The sequence below is a fragment of the Melitaea cinxia genome, chromosome 6 (genome assembly GCF_905220565.1).
Source record: "Melitaea cinxia chromosome 6, ilMelCinx1.1, whole genome shotgun sequence".
NCBI lineage: Eukaryota > Metazoa > Arthropoda > Insecta > Lepidoptera > Nymphalidae > Melitaea > Melitaea cinxia.
Window position 1 is genome coordinate 12,697,268 of NC_059399.1, and position 20,375 is coordinate 12,717,642.

Below are 20,375 nucleotides of genomic sequence, written 5' to 3' on the forward strand. Positions count from 1 at the left end.
TTTATTTTTTTAAAGTCATTGTATGTAAGTTTGTCAACGGCTTTCAATAGTATCAAAAGAGTACAGACGATATAACTCATTGGTACCGAGGTTATCCAGACTCCTTAACGAAACTAAAATCGACGTCTTTGCCGACTCATTTACCAAGCTCAGACGGGAATTGTGCGATACATGGACGAATTGTTGTTAAGATGGCTACTTCTTATGTATGATTGGTGACTGTTGATTTTTATACATTTTAAATATATATATTTTTTTTTATATTGGAATGTAACGCTTCTTTTTGCATGTGGTGTTCACCTTAATAAATTGTAACACTTAGCTCTAAAGTATTTATTAAGATTAGGTTTACGTTATTGTGTAATTAGTGTTAAAAATTACTGGTGATCCTAAATAAATAAATAAATAAATAAATAAATATGGCCAATGCCACGCAAATGTCAGAACGATGTATTTCTAGCCGCTCCCGGCCACTGCGACCGCCACTCTCGAGCAATACGCCACCTGGCCACGCGCTCCTTCTTCCGCAGGCAGGAGGCGCTGGCGGCGGCGTCCAGCTTGCGCTTGTTGTCGGCGGCGCTCACGAGCGTGCGCGTCGGGGACGGCTTGATGGCGTCCTCGCCGCCCTCTGCCACACACGTACACGTATATTTATCATTTCTGTATTATTATTGAGGTTAAACTTCTTTACGCACGCTTGACTTGGGTTACGAAAAGTGTAATCGGGCGAGGCGAACGGAAGTTGAGAGGGAGATATGAGTTAGTGAAGATAGAAAAAGAGAAAGTTAGGTTTCGTATATTACTGTAGAGACAAATCATCATCATCATCATCATCATCATCATCATCATCATCATCATCATCATCATCATCATCATTTCAGCCTATCGCAGTCCACTGCTGGACATTAAGTTCGTGCCATAAATGGCGTGAACTCATGTGTTCTGCCCATAGTCACCACGCTGGGCAGGCGGGTTGGTGACCGCAGGACTGGCTTTGTCGTACCGAAGACACTGCTGCCCGTCTTCCGCCTGTGTATTTCAAAGCCAGCAGTTGGGTAGTTATCCCGCCATCGGTCGGCTTTTTAAGTTCCAAGGTAGTAGTGGAACTGTGATATCCCTTAGTCGCCTCTTACGACACCCACGGGCAGAGAGGAGGAGGTTATATTCTTACTGCCGTAGCCACACAGCGTGGGACAAATAAAGAAGTTTTACTTCAGTTGTGTGTTCTAAAGCTCCCGTTTTTTATATATACAACTTTTAATATAACTTAAATATATTTACTGTTATACAAATCGTACTTCTTAAAATGACTATAATATTTTTATTGCGGTTTTTCTTATTTTCTGTTTGCTTAAATTTAACAGCTTCATTTTAGTAACAATTTACATCCAGAATGTATCTAAAGAACTAAATGCAAGCTTCTATTTTCTTATTTTTTATTTTTTGAGCAATCTACATGAAACCCCCTTCTACCCATCTCTAAATAATATCACTACAGTTTAACAGTGATAAATATAATAAAAACGTAAATGTACTTCACATACCGGCTACAAGCTCCAAGATCCTCTTCTCGGCGGAATTGCTCGGCTCGACGGCCATCGACGTGGAACTTGTGAGATCTGTACAACTCTCCTCCGGTCCTAAGTCAGCCTGCTAAAACAAACAATATTAATTTATTTTAATTTACTTGTTCTAATGACTTTTCTGTAACTGTTTCATGTTGTACGGAGAATCTTTTTATCTGGTTTAAAACAGTTTCACTGTTGAGCATAGGCCCCTTTCTCTATGTAGGAGGAGGATTAGTGTTTAATCCACTATGCTATTCTACTGCAGATAAGCGAATGTATTCCTATATGGGTAAGCGAGTCTTACTAGACTCCCAACTAAATATTCTAACAACTACTAATTAGAAATAACTGATTGCTCCATATTTTTTCTAAGAACATTTGGTGTTCCGTTGCAAAACATGCATTTTGACCATTTTCCTTAATTACTTAAAGAATGAGTAGTAGGACACAGCAGGAAATATCCTGCTCAAAACCTAGAGCAGCCCTACTGGGGAAGTACCTCGATCTTACAGACGATCACAACTAAATAATACTGCTTTCAAGCAGTGCGTCCTCTGGTATGTGTACCAAGTAAGGTGACCAGAGCGTCTGAGGGAGGACGGGGGGGGGGGGGGGGTGTAGGGTCGGCAACGCGCTTGTGATCCTTCTGGTGTTGCAAGCGTCTATAAGATACGGCAATCGCTCACCACCAGGTGAGGCGTACGGCTCGGCCACCCGTTTGTATGAGACGAGGAGTACCTGCGCGGGCACGAGCACGCTGTTGCAGCTGGAGGGCGCGGCGGGCGCCAGCGACAGCAGCAGGTCCAGGCGCACGGGCGTCTGCGCCGCCAGCGCCTCCGCCACCTCCAGGCACGACGCCTCGCAGCCCGTGTTCACCCACCTGCGGCGGCGCGTGGACCGTCGCGTTGTCGTCCAAGTTAGTTTGTATTCGAAATTAATTTATGGCTAAAGCTAAATATTCGGTGGATATAATGATAAAGATGTGTGTTCATACACGATATCATCGATTTTATGTTAAAACAGTTTGTTTTTAAAATAACTACGAAATTTCTTGACGATTCTTCTCTGCAGAATCTACATTATTTTAATACAGTATTTTTTTGTTATTTAGTTGATTAAATGTAAATCCGCGATTACCGAATTAGATAAACAGATTTACGGCAACTTTGTTAAGTAGAAAAACTTTTGATATACATATGTATTATGCGCATGCCTTTATTATTGTAATATAATAAGAAAGTATTGGTAATGAGCAATCAATTCTTTAAAGTAATATCATATATTAAGATTTTTTTTCATTTTTACATATTGTTGTTTTACTATATTTTGCCCCTTTCTTATTTAACAAAATTAAGCTAAGTTCATTTATTTTGTAACTTTATCGACGGATACTTACGGATGATCACATATGTATGCGATGTCCGCTCTTTTCAAAGGATCCACGGTCAACATATCACGTATCAGGGGTGATGCCGCTAAATTGACAAAAATTCAAATTTTTAAATTTTGCAAGCTGCTGTTTGCAATATAGTGCATTATGAAATAAATTCATTACATCACGATAACAATACTACAATTTATCCATATTGAGGTCAGGTAATACGATATAAAGTAATTGATATTACGTAGGTAATATTATGCTATAACAATAGAACGGCATTCGGCAGATACCAGTTTTATTTAAATCAGTTCAGCCGTTGGCATAATTGGTTAACAAACACCCATCTTTATTTTTGCATTTAATATATAAGTAAGTTTAATAATAAAATAATAATCATACTTGATGGACTTTTAGGTTCATAATAATCGCCATTACTGATCTGTCGGACGAGACGCTTAAAGTTTGATCCATCAAACGGCATAGCCCCGTAGACTAGAGTGTAAAGTAGGACTCCCAATGACCAACAATCCACCTGAAACAAAAAAGCATATTTTATTTAATTTATTAAGGATACTGAAGAAAACCAATATGTACCTTTCTTGTATTTGCAAAACTTACCTCAGGTCCTATGTAAGGTGTTCCTTTAACTATTTCAGGCGAAGCATATAGGGGTGACCCACAAAATGTTGATAGTAAAGAAGTTTCTTTAAAAACGTTTGAAAGGCCAAAATCAGCTATCTATAAATTAAATATTTACATTATTTATCTGTCAAATAAATTTAATTTTAAATACTAATTATTTTTACACCCACCTTAGCACTACCAGTATCGTCGAGTAACACGTTTTCTAATTTTAAATCTCTATGGCATATTTTATGTATATGGCAATAATAAACAGCGGTCGCAATCTGTCGAAACAACCTGCAATTTCATTTTTATTAAACAATAGAAGAAATATTAAAATCCGTGTTAGTCGTTGTTTTCCCACCTTCTGGCTTCGTCCTCTTCTAATACTTTCTTCTGGCTGAGGTAGTCGTACAGTTCACCGCCAGAGCAATACTCCATCACAAGAATCATCTTCTCGCTATTTTCAAATACTGAAATTGTTTTAAGTGTCAAGCCTCACAAACTTTTGATTTTTAATAAAAACATTTTTAAACATTAAGTTTAACTTATAAAAACATTTTAATTAATATATTATTTTTAAAATTGTGGCTTAATTTTAAAAGGGGGAGGAGTGGAGAGGTGGGTGTCGTCTATGCTTTTTGTGATTAGATATCACGACAAAGGTTAAGAATTTTGATATATTTTCAAAATAAAATAGGCAAATGATTAATATGTATGCTATTTTTAATGTCGAAATCATTTATGCAGGGTGGGCCAAGTTTTTTTGTGACATTGTATTATATTTATTTAAATATTGGACTGAGCATGATATAGAGAGGGGAGAGGGGTTCAAAACGGTAACATTCGGAGTGACGTATTTTGGACAACCACGAAATAAAAATAAATAAAAAATATCTTTTGACTATAAATGTTATAATTATTTGTGCACAACAGGCGGCCCGCACTAGACAAAGCCTGTCCTGTACGATTACCTGTTGTTGCGTTACTGCGTTATGATTTATAATTCGTGATTATATATTATATGATTATGATATATAATTTGACGCTTATTTTAGTTATCATATAACTAAAGCAGTCTGACCGTAATTATTATGAATTATCGTCTTATAAAGCGTATGACAATATTAGCTTTTTGGTGCCAAAGTTAAAATTAGCGACTCGTGTGCCCACGCTGTAACACGATGTTGTGTGTAACGGCCTAATATTGTCCAACAGCAGGACAAAGACCTAACGAATGAACTGTTTATGTAAAAAAAAAAACGGGTTTCGATATTTCGATTTTAGTAATCAAGTAAATTTAACTTTAAAATTCAATAGAAAAAGTCTAAAAATGATGAGATACCTTCATAAATATGAACTATGTTCGGATGTCTGACGGAAGACATGATCTGAACTTCTCGCCTGATACGAATAAGATCTGCCTCAGTTTCAATTTTACATTTTTTAATCGTCTTGATCGCCACCTCCTGTCCTGTTTTCTTGTTGATACCGAGCTGTACTTTTCCATACGTTCCTTGACCTAGCTTTCTGACTATATCAAATCTGAAAGAATAAATAAAAAAGGGTTGTAAAAAAGTGATAATAAGTTTTTTATTAAAAAACAATACATACATTTAATTATTTCTATTACGACGTTTTTCTTACAAAATTAATTTACTAGTGTACATATTTGTATTCACAAATTTATAGGATTAGTGTTCCAGAAGATAAACTATATTATGAAAGGAAAACAGTTTATTACCCGACTGCCAAGGAAGGGTTATGTTTTTCGCGCGTATCCTGTATGTATGTATGTATGTATGTTTGTATGTAATATTTTTTACTACCTCATATTTCCAGAACCACTGAACGGATTTGCATAATTGAGGTATCGTTAGGTTCGTCTTAGCTGCCCAAGTGTTCTTAGATAGGTGACATTAAAAAAAATCAAACATGGCGGCTGCGCGAAGCCATTGTAGTTAATGAAAAAAAAAATTTTTTTCTCGAATACTACAATATGGGTATCAAATTGAAGGGCACAATACAAGGATTTTAAAAAGGTATATCGTGATTATTATTTTATTATTTTAAATAATAATTGACACAACGGATCAAAATACAAATAATGAACATATTATTGCTTAATTTATAATCAATATTTGACATAACGTTTATGACTGCATGCATAGTACCAAAATAAAAATTTATATTTAACACTAAATAAAGTAGTCGACGTGAAGGTGCGATATAGTGTGTGTGTTATCGTATAGTAATAGTGTGGTGCAGAGATTTCCTGATCTGAACCCGATCAGGAAATCTCATCTCATCCTGATCAGGTCCAGACCAATCATCTGCGTTACATGCCTTATCTAGCCCTGATCAGGCATGCCTGGTCCGGTCCTTCTAAGGAAGACGAAAAAATTTCTACTCGGGTAACTGAACAAGTAACAAAACTAATTTTATGTATAAGCACTTAAGCCGGTTAATTTTATTAGTTGATTGAATAAATAAATATTATGTCATATTAATATATATTAATACAAGATCAAGTTCTACCGCGCGCTTATGTCAATACATAGTGACAGGAACTTAAAACTACATCAACCTACATTTGGATAAAACATAAGTCTATAAAACTCAAGGGAAATACGTCGTTTGATTATATTAGATTTTCAGTCTTTTCTCTGTATTAAACGTATTCAGAGTTAAAATAACATTGACCTAAATCTCTGTAGAAGATCGGGATTTATTTATTATGCATTTATTTAAATTTAATATGTGCATAAATTTAGTAGGTAGCTTTTTAAAAGTTACATACATAATTGTTTTTTAGATTATTTTACTTAAAAAAAGAGTATTTATTTAAACTAAATTTCACATTGTATTCGAACAGTACAACTTGGTTATCAATAATACACGGGTGTAACCGAGGGATTATAAGCGTTGGAGCTATTTTTTTATTTCATACATAGTCATTACATAATATAATACCTTTGAATTAGGATTGAGTGTGGATGTGCGTTTATTTACTAGTTTCGATTTAGTTTATTGATTGTGGAAAAAGTTCCACCTGCACGTAAGTTGCAAATAGACTTTAACAGCATGAGATAGAATAGGCCATTAGGAACCACAATCTCCTCATTCCCTCATTCTCCTCAATTATTCACAATTACGAATATAAATATCTCATAAATAAATTAGGATTCGATAGAGTAAAAGATAATTGTGTTTGCTAGTACACGAAAAAAACCGACTTCAATTACATCGACAAGTAATACAACGCAAGTAGACGAAACAAATGAACAAACGCACTAGTCGCCACTAAGATTTTCCTCAATTTATATGGCATGATATCGTCAGATCCTGGTTTCCTTTTCATGGTACTACCTTTGCGATATTTCCTTTCTAATAAAAAAATCAGCAAAATCGGTTCATAAACGACGGAGTTATCCGCGAGCACACATAAAAAATATATACACGGTCGAATTGAGTAACCTCCTCCTTTTTTGAAGTCGGTTAAAAAATGTACTATAAACCTTTATCTGTTGGATACCGTCATACGCCAAATAGCGAAATCCACAATCAGTGTAATAGGCTCTAAATCCTATATAGTAGTCAACATATCAGTGTGAATTTTTTACGTAAGTATCCATATACAAACGAAATGAAGTAAATAGGTTATCTATTGAAATGAAACGGTGCATAGAATAAAGTCATTGCTGTTACATTTTTCTAAATTCGATTGCGGAGAACATAAATAGTTTCAGACATCACAAACTACGTACGTAAATTACTAAGTACTGACTTTTATAGAATAAACTTTACGATAAGATATTCATTTGTAATCCTGCCGCAACTTGCGGCATACTTGTAAAAGTCGCCGTTACAGACTGAAGGTTACGAGTATTTAAACAAGTTTAGTTTGCATAATCTAACGACCTCAACTGTTAAGCCTAATAATTATACATATTATATGTTCACTGTATTCCTTTTTTTTATGACAGAGACGATAAACAATTTATGTGTATATTGGTGTTTTTCGGTAGATCAAAAAACAAAATATCAAACATCAAGCCCACGTCAAACATTAATTAATAGCTTTCTATTACTAAAACTTAAATGTTCTGGAATAGAATCCGCCAATGCAACGCATATATCTTAATATATATAAATCTCGTGTCACAATGTTTGTCCTCAATGGACTCCTAAACTACTTAACCGATTTTAGTCAAATTTGCACACCGTGTGCAGTTTGATCCAACTTAAAAGATAGGCTATATTTTATTTTGATATATTATGTTATTATTATATTTCAGAAAAAAATAAGGTGATACGAAGTTCGCCAGGTCAGTTAGTATGTATATAAGGCATTAAGAGAAAATACTGTGCCTAAATGTAGATTATGCAACTAGGTTGGGTATCAAAAAAACATTAACGAACCAAAACAAACCGCATTTTTTTTTGGTTCGTTTAATGTCGCAAATTTCTTTTAAAATACGAAGATCAACTAAATATCATGTTTTATTCTCTCTCACTCCCTGGATAGCGGTACTTTAGATTCTATACCCCTCGTATATTATACATAAAGAACTCATAAATCGCCGGAAGTTTATTCCGAACGGAACGAGTTAAAGTATTCCTCGTGTTTCTTTATTAGGACTGAGTATTAAGACATGCATTTAAATTAATATTAAATCTATCTAATACTATTAAACGAGCAATTCTTGTATATATAGAATCTGAATCTCAGAAACGGCTCCAACGATTTCCATGAAATTTAGTATGCAGGAGATTTCGGGGGAGATAAATAAACCTAGCTATGATTCATTTTTAGAAAATGTCGTTTTATCCCAGTTTTTAGACAATGAAAAAATAGCTACAATATCGTTAGAATACCGCACTTGTTAATAACGTTGTAATAGCTCAGATAGGAAATAGCCGGTCGCGATCGACTGAAAAGACCACGGTTCAAATCCTCAAATTTCCCTATCGATTATTTTTTTCCTTTTTTTTTTTAAATTACACTCGTTATTTTTTATTTTATTTGCCAGTTATTATATTTTATTATTATGTCGGTAAAATCGATAAAATTTCATTCATATTTTACTATTATTATTTTTTATTTTTGATTTTCTATATTTTTTATTATTGTCGGTAAAAAAAATACTCATATTTTATAAATATTTAATTCGTATTTAAAATATGATTTCCAAAAAACACGATTTTCACAGCGTGTATTAAGCATCAAGTGAAGTGTCAAAACATAAGTAACTAAGATCATTGGGGGCTACATAAATGGTTCAAAATGGGCGTACTTCGCACCTATAATTACATGTTGTAGACTTTTCAAACACAATATACAGAAAAGATAAAAGTCGTAAGTTCTCAATGACGTCACTAAAACCTTTCCACCCACAATTTATCGGAGAAGCCAAGCGTAGGACGCGCATAAATCGAAACTTTAAAATGCGGTCAGTGGCTCACTGCGACTGCGAACGTTTGTAATAAATAGTCGAATTATCGCTCGTTTTCTTCGCTATTTAATTTTGTAAAGGATTCGATTACCTAAGTACTAACATAAATTTAGTTGCAACTACATTAAAACGTTAAAAATATAACTAGGCTGTACTAAACGTACATAAGATATAATTTGTCTTTGATGTTTTTTTATTGAAGATGAACGAAAGAGCTTTATTATTTTTACCTTGAATTACACGCACATGTCACGTGTACAAGTCATGTAATACATGATAAATCGTATATTACTTTATGATAAATTCACATAAATTCACTAGAGGACCTGATTCTTTCCCATTATATTATTAGTAATGCAATAAAAGAATTTATTACCTCTGTTTGAGACGGAGTCGGTGATCGTGGAGGCGGACGTCCCCCGTGTTCTCAATACCGTCCATAATGTTCGCGGTACGCTTGCTCTCACCCACCACCATTTTGTCTGTAAGATAAGAAATTATTTTATTTATTACTCCATAAATAATAGTAAAAAAACACACACAGGAATTTCGCTTTTAAAATAATGAAATAAATAAATATACTTTAATTGATTATCGTCTGCTCAAATAAGACTTTGTACATAAGTCTTAGACGGAATTCTTTAGTTGCATGCCGGCGACTATTTACGTTATTGAAAAATAAATAACAAAAAAAAAAGAGATAGAGCATGCAAAAGCGGCCTTAACCACAACAGCCTTATGTGGGAGGAATTAATTTAGTATGATGGTGGTGTCGAAGTAAATATTAAGATTAACATAATTGTTTTGAAGAAAAGCGAGAATGTATCAATTATATTTTATTATTAACAAGAATGCGCGAACATTCTCATTCCTTTTTTGTCACTATGAAATTGATGTGTCCTTACGTTTTCGTATCGTACTGAGATCATATCTATCGTTTTGCACGTTTTGTAAAATGTTAAAAATGTTATCTGTGGCTACGGCCGTAAAGAATATAATCAATCCCTTTCCGTGGGTGTCGTAAGGAGCGACTAAAGGATAAAACAGTTCCACTGCCACCTTGGAACTTTCTTTTAACTTCTTGGGCTTTCAAAAACACTGGACCGAAAATGGGTAGCAGCGTCTTCGGTACAACAAAGTAACCCGCCAGCGTCGTGACTAAGGGCACAACACATGAGTAGGGGCCAAAAATTTCGGTCCTCAGTTCCCAGCAGCCCCACTATTCCTTGCTACGGCAACAGTCGCGATAAAGGTAGGGCGATGGGTGCAATGAATTATCGAGTTACGGGAGGAAGATAGGGCGAGGACACGGTGATAATGGGCTCTCGGTACTTGTTCTACATCCGTGAAGGTGATGAGCTTTCCCAGGGTGGCGTCGGTTTTCTGGTCTCACTAGTAACTTTGTGGAAGTAAACAATGTGTTGACCCTGGCAGCGTACTTAAACTCACTGACAGGTACTCCCTAAAAGTGATATAGATACGCGCCGATCTCGTCACACTCTGACGAGAAGTCGAAGCTTTGCATGAAGATATTCAAAAGGGCCATACATCGAACTACTTCGGCCTTCTAGAATGTTGTTATGGGAGACTTTAACGCTAAAGTGGGAATATAAGACCGCGACGAATCGAAAATGATTACAAGGATTGAGACGCAGGAATCACAGGGCGCAGGTGCTTCTCAACTTCCTCGAAATGGATGGTTTTTTTCTGAATTCATTTTTCGAGAAGCTCCAAAGGCGGTGGACATGGCTGATACTGTGACGAGGAACGTAGTGGAAACCGTGTGTAAGCAAACGCAGTGTGGGACGTCCTCCAGCCCTTTGGACCGACGATCTACGTAACGGTTGCCGGTGGAGGCTAGAGAATTGCGGAAAACCGGGCTGTTTGGTGCGAACTTGAGAAGACCTATGTCCAGCAGTGGTCTGCGATAGGCTGAAGTGGCAGAATAATTTTCAAAAGGATTTAAAACCTTTTTTTAACTCTTAACTCTTTTTGTTTGAGTAAGTGTCAAGTGAATGTATCCCACTTTTCACTTTTTATATTATTTTATAGATACTGCCTGCTTTTATGTACCTAATTATGTTAGAATAATATCGTTTTTAAAAGTAAGACGATAATAAACTTAATAAGACTTTTTTTCCTGTAACATGGTAATTAAATCCTTTGTAACGCTGAAAGTATCTAACTTTCTAATATTGCTGCAGACTACGCAACCGTTCCACGTTTTATTCAAAATAGTCTATTTAGTAATTTCGACGCAATGCGCGATCAAGTTGCAACCGAGAGGCAACAATAAAAAAAACATAGTTTTGGATTCGAGTACTTTTTCAATATTTTCTATACAAAATTGAATCAGTTGTTTTGATTTCAATAATTTAAATTTTTGTCAAATTTTATTACAAATAGAATTAAAATTAATACTAATAATTCTATGTACTCAACACTATAATAACTGTGTTTGCAGGCAAACGAAAAAAAAATTGACTTCAATTATATCGACAAGTAATAAAACGTAGGTAGACGAAAAATTAGTCAAGTAAATACGCATTATCAAAGATTACTCCAAAAGTTGTAATCAGATCTCGATGAAATTTAAATGTGACCACATAATAAACATCGGCTTTCGATTAAATTAAAAATTATCAAAATCGGTATACCCAGTAAAAAGTTATGCGGATTTTCGAGTTTCCCTCGATTTATGGGATCCCATCATCAGATCCTGGTTTCCTTGTCATGGTACTACACCAGGGATATTTCCTTTCCAATAAAAAAATAATCATCAAAATCGGTTCATAAACGACGAAGTTATATATATACGGTCGAATTGAGTAACCTCCTCCTTTTTAGAAGTCGGTTAAAAATAGATAAAAGTTTCATATTTAATTGGAATGTATGTATATCCCTACGTAGACGTAGCTGTCGTATGTTTTATTTAAACACACAAATATTTGTTTTGTAACGTCCTTTTCGCTACTAGACCGACAGCGTGTGAACAAAAAGTGATGAGAGATGTAATGGGGTCATTGGTTTATAATCTTAATATATATACAAGTAAATAACGCGTCAGGCTGTTTGTCCGCGATGGACTCCGAAACTACTTTACCGATTTTAAACAAATTTGCACACCGTGTGCACTTTGATCCAACTTGAAAGATAGGTTATATTTTATTATGCAAGAATAAAAAATAAGGCTGCACAAAGTTCACAAGGTCGGCTAATTAGTAATTTACCTATATAAATGATCCTTACGTTTTTGTTCTTATTGTGACAGATAAATATTAAGTATGCAATTTTATTATTATTATGTATTTTTTTATGATCAGACAGCAGATTAAATAGCGTGTCAATTTTCTTTTTAAAGAGGTTTCAATTTTGACAAATTTTCCGTTTTCTGAGCAATTTTATAAACTACGAGCTGACTTGGCGAACTTCGCACAGGTTTTACAGGATTATTTCTTCTTTATACAAAGTTTGTCCTGACAATAACGTACAAAAAATTATCCAATATATTAGTTTTTTTTACGTTCGTTAAGTTTTTTTTATACGACTAAAGCGTCAAACAAGCACACAGCCTAGTAATGGTAAGCGATTATCGTAGCCTATAGACGCCTACAACACCAGAAGCATTGTAAGCGCGTTGCCGACCCTACCTATTGTTCAGTTCGCAGAGCCATAAAATAAATAAATTTCTAAAATAAAATTAGCCTAAGTTACTCCTTATTACATCAGCTATCTGCCAGCGAAAGTCCCGTGAAAATCGATCCAGCCGTTTCAGAGATTAGTCGGAAGAAACAGACAGACAAATAGACAGACGGAAAATGAAAAAAAAATGTTCATCTATATGCATTTAGTAAAAAAGCGGTTATTTTAATATTAAAAACAGACACACTCCAATATAATTTATTTGTATAGATACTAGATGACCCAGAGAACTTCATATCACCTACATACGAGTATATTTGTGAAAAAATATGGACAAGACTTTCTGATCGCACCAATAATTGTTTGATAACCAAGTGACAATTTTTTTGAAAAAAGACTTAATTATGTTTCACAGCAAGTACACTTGGTATTGGAAAATTAAATTGTTGTTTTTAGTATTTTTCGTTACTTATTATTTTTTTATCATCGTTTAAGCCTTCCCTGAGCTTCCACAACTATTTCAAGATCAAAATTAGTCAAATCTGTCCAGATTTCTCGAGTTTTAGCAAGACAAACGAACAGCAATTGATTTTTATATATGTAGATTAATGAAGTCTGTTTAAGAACTAAAAACATTAATGAAAATTATTTTTATTTTGTCTCGAGCGAACCAAATTATTAAAGATATGTATAGTAAAATCAATTTATAAATCACCTAATATTGTATGTGAATATTCGCTATTACTTACAATTTTGCGAATATTTTGAATATTATCTATATACTAGCCGAACCCGCAAACTTTGTTTTGCCACATATGGTAATAACCCCCTTAATCCACCCTCCCTTATTAATTAGGGGTATGAAAAATAGATGTTGGCTAATTCTCAAACCTACCCGATATGCACACAAAATTTCATAAAAATCTGTCCAGCCGTGAGGAGTATGTTAACTAACATTGTGACACGAGAATTTTATAGAATAAAAATTAATATATGAAGCAAAAACTTTATATCCTTTTTACGAAAATTGCGCGGTCAGAGGAGTATGAAATTTTGCACACTTATAGTTTCATCACTTCAGCCTATCGCAGTCCACTGCTGGACATTGGTCTCCACAAGTTCGCGCCAAAAATGGCGTGAACTTATGTGTTTTGCCCATAGTCATCACGCTGGGTAGGCGGGTTGGTGACCGACTCGTTTATATAGAGAAAGACTGCAGAATGCTAATATTTTTTAATTATTCATAAAAAAACATTAAATAAATAAAAAAAAAAACATACTTCTATGTATTTGACACACACACGCATATATATTCTTTTATTTATTATTATAGAAATATACCTAGTCTTTGTCAACAGAACCTTAATAATGATCAAACTTATAATTTTAATTAATAATGGTCGAATTTCAACCACTTGGCGACACTAGTCCTCATTAATCTTCTTCATCCCTTTTCAATGGGGGATGAGGAAATTCACAACTAGAGTAGCTTATCATCCTCTTAATGTCTATCTTTATACCAAAATTCATCAAAATTGCGACACAAAAATCACTTCGACATAAAAATCAATTTACGTATTACTACCAAATGTGTATTAGAAATATATTATTAATTTTTATTATATTTATGGTTCACTGTTGAATTAATTATGATTGATTGTTCGATCTTCTACTACTGTAATATAAACTCTTAGTAATTAAAAATTATTTTCTACTTTTTAGTTCGATTAGCTAAAAAAGCGTGGTTTTTTAGTTTTTTAAACTATAATTTATTTTATATTTTTTAGTTCGATTTTTCAATTAATTATTTGCGGACATGTGTTAATTTTCGATTATTAATATAAACAATAAAAGAAAACTATTCCGCGCAGAGCGAAGCTACGAACTTACGCCACGCGAAGCGGGCGGGAAACAGCTAGTAAGGAATAAACAAAGTAAAAATGCAACTAGCCTTACTTTTTCAGGCTAGTTGCATTTTTACCTTGTTGTGCTATGCCGAGCGTCCGAGCGAAAGAGTAAGTCCGAGACTGCAGGCCTGCGCAGTTCTCGTGCTAGCTTTATCTCTCTAACTTCCTTTGAAAGAATTTATTAATCCTGGCGGTCCTAATAAGGATATTGGGAAACTGTTGTTGAATTATTGCATTGCCATCGGTCCTTGATACGTGTGCAAAGTTTCAAATTAATCAAACTTCTGGAAGTTGGTGAAAATTACGCACAAAGATTCCATTACATACACAGATTTTTTTTTTTTATTGAAGAAAATAATTTGAAACAATTTAATAACATTTTCAATTCAAATGAAAGATTACTTGATTTAGTCCTGACTTGTAATACGCATGTCAATGTCATCAAATACCCAAACCCTATCAGCATAGTTGACAATCACCATCCACCCTTATTAGTTAGTCTTGAACAAAGCGACTTAGCTAATATAGATGAAAAGACTACTGAAAGATTAAACTTCTATAAGGCAAACTATGGTAATATTATCAATGATTTAAATAATACACCTTGGCTTAATTTATTTTCAAATTGTTTTAATGTCAATTCTATGCTCACAATATTTTATAATAAAGTGAGGGAAATCATTGAAAAACATGTTCCTAAGACTAAACGTAAAAACAGTAAATTCCCTATATGGTATAACTATAAACTAATTTCCATGTTGAAACAAAAAAATAAATACAGGTTAAAATTTAAAATATTCAAAAACAAACTTGATAAAATTTATTTTGAATCTCTAAGAAACGACAGTAACAAGTTAATGAAGGAATGTTATGATAGATATATTGCATCAATTGAAGATAATTTGACGAAAAATCCTAAAAGTTTCTGGACTCATCTAAAAAATATGAAGCAGTCAACAAATACATATCCCGCAAAGATGAAGCTTGGTGATAAAATTGCCACTGATGGCTCTAGCTTGTGCAATCTCTTTGCGGATTTCTTCGCATCAGTTTATGACTCGAGTGAATATTCACAAAATTACTCACATGTCTTGAATGTTATCTCAGGTAGCATTTGCAATATTAAAATTACCATTGAGGATATAATCAGAAAGCTGAAAGGACTTGATGTAAGAAAAGGATCAGGTCCAGACAATTTGCCTCCTTTATTCATTAAGGAATGCGCTGTTCCATTATCATTACCACTTCACTTAATATATAACAAATCTTTATGCACAGGTGTTTATCCTGAGATATGGAAGTTAGCAAGAATAGTCCCTGTTTATAAGAATGGCGATCGTGAATCTATAACCAACTACAGGCCTATATCAATACTCTCGACACTATCGAAAGTCTTCGAATCTTTGCTACATCCAATCTTGTCACGCCACGTTCACCATGCTCTCTCAGAATCTCAACACGGATTTATTGACTGTAGATCTACCATAACAAATCTAGCAAATTTCATGAACTTCGTTACAACATCTATAGATGCGTGTAGACAAGTCGATGCAGTTTACACAGATTTCTCAAAAGCATTTGACAGGGTAAACCACAAACTGCTGGTGGCAAAACTCTCAACTTTTGGCATAGGAGGGCCTCTTTTGTCTTGGATTTCTTCATATTTAGCCAACAGACGCTCATACGTAGTTATCAAAGGTCACAATTCTCTATTTTATCTCGCTGTGTCTGGTGTTCCTCAAGGATCAATTTTAGGACCATTACTATTTAATATTTTCATTAACGACATTACTAATTGCATCAAGAATTCCAAATGTTTAATTTATGCTGACGATTTAAAGCTTGCTAAAGAAATTACAAATAAGCATGACGTTAAGTCTTTACAAGAAGATATCAATAGAGTTTTCGAATGGTGTAAGTTAAATGGAATGGAGCTTAACCCTTCCAAATGTTCATATATTACTTTCACACGTAAACGATTTTTTCTTGAGGGAAAATATTTTATTGGTACGCACCAATTACAGAAATTGGAGTATGTTCGCGATTTAGGTATCACTATTGATGGTAAGTTACGTTATAATGTACATATTGATAACATATGCAGGTCGGCACGCAAGATGTTGGGGTTTATTTTTAGAAATTCTAAACAATTTAAAAAACTGAAAACCAAAAAAATTTTATTCACTACATTAGTAAGGAGTAAGCTAGAATATGGAACGCTCATTTGGAACCCTAACTACCAGACCCATAAATATAGATTGGAAAGTATACAGAGACGGTTTACGCAATTTTATTCTATTGGACAGGACAAAAGAATGCCCTACTACTCACGGCTAAATAAGTTTCGGTTAAACTCACTCTCTAACCGGCGCAAGCTACTTGATATGGTATTCTTACACAAACTAGTGAATGGAACTGTGGATAATTCAGAACTCCTAAGCAAAATTTCAATTAACGTTCCCTCTCGCATACCACGATATCCCCTTTCACTATTTGCTTATAAAACCCAGAGACCAAACCTCGGTTATTATTCCCTCATCCCTAGACTGAGTAGGCTCTACAGAGAATTTACAGTTAAAAACAAGTCATTAGACATCTTTGCAGATAACTTAGCTGTATTTAAAAAGAAACTATTAAAGTCATTTGATTCCTCAAATCAAAAGTTATGTAGCACTAATATTAACTTATCTTAATTTATAATAGTAATAGTTATGTATTTAGTTCTTTATTTTGTTTGTATTTTTTTTTAATTTAAATCCTATATGTTTAAAATCTTTTGATGCTGATGACTCAATTGTCTAAAGCGCATGCTGTAACTACCTTTAAGAGGAATTATATGTATATACTTAATACCTTTGCATATATCTAATTGTAAATTTTTTAAACATGCAATTCTGTTGGTGGTTCTAATTAAATAAATAAATAAATAAATAAATAGATACATACATACATACAAACAATCCAAGCTAATAAAAGCGTGGTAAAAAAGCAAAATACAACCTATACAACAGACACTGAGTGGGTAACGTAACGTGATGACACAAGTTGTACAATATTTTTATTTCCATAATCCAAGTATAAACAATTAGTCCAGTCATTATATACATTTGGAAATGCAAATGAACCGAGAAAGCCAAATTTTGGATAATACGTGGGGGATGGTTAGAAAAGCTTAAGTTCAAATTGTCGACTAAAATAACCTTGTGGGTTTTCCGCCATCTTGAAAAAAGGGTTAAACTCAGTTTTTTTATCATAACTCGGTTCCCCGTTGAGATACGAAAATTTTTATAGAATACTTTTTTGTTGCTCTTTTTACGATCTACAATTAAGGTCCTATACATTTTTCACGTATCTAAAAGTATTCTATAAAAATTTTCGTATCTCAACGGGGAACCGAGTTATGATAAAAAAACTGAGTTTAACCCTTTTTTCAAGATGGCGGAAAACCCACAAGGTTATTTTGGTCGACAATTTGAACTTAAGCTTTTCTAGCCATCCCCCATGTAATATCCAAAATTTGGCTTTCTCGGTTCATTTGCATTTCTAACCCGATTTTTCCGACGTAATGACTGGACTCAATGATCTTAGAAAATAATTGTGTTTGCTCGCAAACGAAAAAAAAAACCGACTTCAATTACATCGACAAGTAATACAACGTAGATCGACGAAAAAATAATCAAGCAACTACGCGTTATCAAAGATTACTCAAAAAGTAGTTATCAGATCTCGATAAAATTTATATGTGACCATATGATAAACATCAGCTTTCGATTAAATTAAAAAACATCAAAATCGGTACACCCAGTAAAAAGTTATTACGGATTTTCGAGAGTTTCCCTCGATTTCTCTGGGATCCCATCATCAGATCCTGGTTTCCTTATCACGGTACCAAACTAGGGATATCCCCTTTCCAACAAAAAAAGAATTATCAAAATCGGTACATCCAGTAGAAAGTTATGCGGTATAATACAACGTAGGTCGACGAAAAAAGCGTCAAGTAAAAACGCATTATTAGATATAACTCGAAAAGTAGTTTTTAGATCTCAAATAAATTTAAATGGGACCAATTGGCACACACCACCTTTCGATTAAAACAAAATTTGTCGAAATCGGTCTACCCGGTCAAAAGTTCTGATGTAACATACATAAAAAAAAAATACAGTCGAATTGAGAACCTCCTCCTTTTTTGGAAGTCGGTTAAAAAAAAAAGAGGGGTATAAGTGTTTAATTTTTTTATTATATTCAAAGTCAGTTGTAAAAAAATTAAAATAAATATTTTTCGGCTGCCTGCTTTAGTTATCTAACAACATGACTTAAAAATTATATCAGTTCATATACTATGCGACGTGTGTAAAATTTTATTACTAAGACCGTTACGCGCAATGAAGTAATATGAGCAACGAAGAGTGTCAACTATAAGCCTGAAAATTTTATTCCCTGTGATAAATGTATGTTATTTAGTCCTAGGACTGGGTAACCTTTCCTTTTTTTTCTCGCAAATTCAAATACTTCAGTTTTAATCAAAGTAATGAGAAAGTGAAGAGTAGGGTAAGATTAACTTCTCACATATGAAAATTATTATAAAATTACATATCATAATTTTTCCTATTTTCAGATTAGAAAAGCTGTTCAGTTTTTGTATCTCAGTTGCAATTTCAGTTTTGCAATGCCTCGATCTCTTTATTTTTTTAATTCATTCGCATAGTTATACAATAGTTCCTATTAGAATTAGTTAAACAAGAGCATTTTTCCGCCGCCCTCTGTGTTGCCCAATACGGTATAGTACAGAAGTGAGTAGAATAATATTATATTTTGTTGTACACGTCGTTTATTGGCATTCATACCAGTGCTTGTATTAATTTTATATGTATATGTTATATATGTATATAAATATAGTGTTATGCTGTTGATGTGTGTGTAAAAAATAAATAAACGTATCTTTCAAATTCGTCATCATTTAAATGATACTTCTAGTTTAAATACATTATCGATCAGACAACACGTTCATCCCAATAGATCCTTATGAACAATAATTATAAACTGTAATACTGTCATACTAATTTTTTATTTTTTTTATACCACTAGGTCGACAAACAAGCGTACGGCTCACCTGATGGTAAGAGATTACCGTAGCTTATAGACGCCTGTAACACCAGAAGCATCGCAAGCGCGTTGCCGACCCAATCCCCAATCCCCCCCCCCCCAGGAGCTCTGGTCACCTTACTCACCAACAGGAACACAATACTTCTTGAAACAGTATTATTTAGCTGTGATCTTCTGTAAGGTCGATATTTGTTTAACCTCAAGAATTTTATGAGTAATCGGTCAGTTTTTAAAAATAACTAATAAGAAATTTATATCTTTAATCTACATAATTTCGACTCTGTGTGGCTACGGCATTAAAGAATAAAGCCACCCCCTCTCTTCCCGTGGGTGTCGTAAGAGGCGACTAAGGGATAACACAGTTCAACTACCACCTTGGAACTTATAAAGCCAACCGATGGCGGGATAACCATCCAACTTCTAGTTTTGAAATACACAGGCCGAAGACGGGCAGCAGCGTCTTCGATGCGGCAAAGCCAGTCTTGCGGTCACCAATCCGCCTGCCCAGCGTGGTGACTATGGGCAACACACGTGAGGTCACGCCATTTTTGGCGCGAACTTGAGGAGGGGTCCAGCAGGGGACTGCAATAGGCCGCAGTGAGAGTGATAGTGACATAATTTCGTATCGTAGAAGTAGCGAAAATTATACATGTGCACCATAACAGACGTTGTGCTGTCTTGCGAATAAAATCTT

At 34.3% G+C, this 20,375-nt stretch overlaps 1 protein-coding gene across 1 annotated transcript in view; it reads right to left on the minus strand.

Annotated features, from left to right (window-relative positions):
• The window catches only part of LOC123654383, a 49,827-nt gene that overhangs the window by 14,041 nt on the left and 15,411 nt on the right, over window positions 1-20,375 (minus strand). The window contains exons 2-11 of the mRNA XM_045590292.1: window positions 9,406-9,511; window positions 4,919-5,118; window positions 3,938-4,046; window positions 3,762-3,870; window positions 3,568-3,687; window positions 3,349-3,481; window positions 2,965-3,043; window positions 2,307-2,448; window positions 1,545-1,650; window positions 505-628 (exon numbers count right to left, since the gene is read on the minus strand). Of these exons, the coding sequence (XP_045446248.1) occupies window positions 505-628; window positions 1,545-1,650; window positions 2,307-2,448; window positions 2,965-3,043; window positions 3,349-3,481; window positions 3,568-3,687; window positions 3,762-3,870; window positions 3,938-4,046; window positions 4,919-5,118; window positions 9,406-9,506 (1,223 nt within the window). The 5' untranslated portion in view covers window positions 9,507-9,511. The remainder of the gene's footprint in view (window positions 1-504; window positions 629-1,544; window positions 1,651-2,306; window positions 2,449-2,964; window positions 3,044-3,348; window positions 3,482-3,567; window positions 3,688-3,761; window positions 3,871-3,937; window positions 4,047-4,918; window positions 5,119-9,405; window positions 9,512-20,375) is intronic.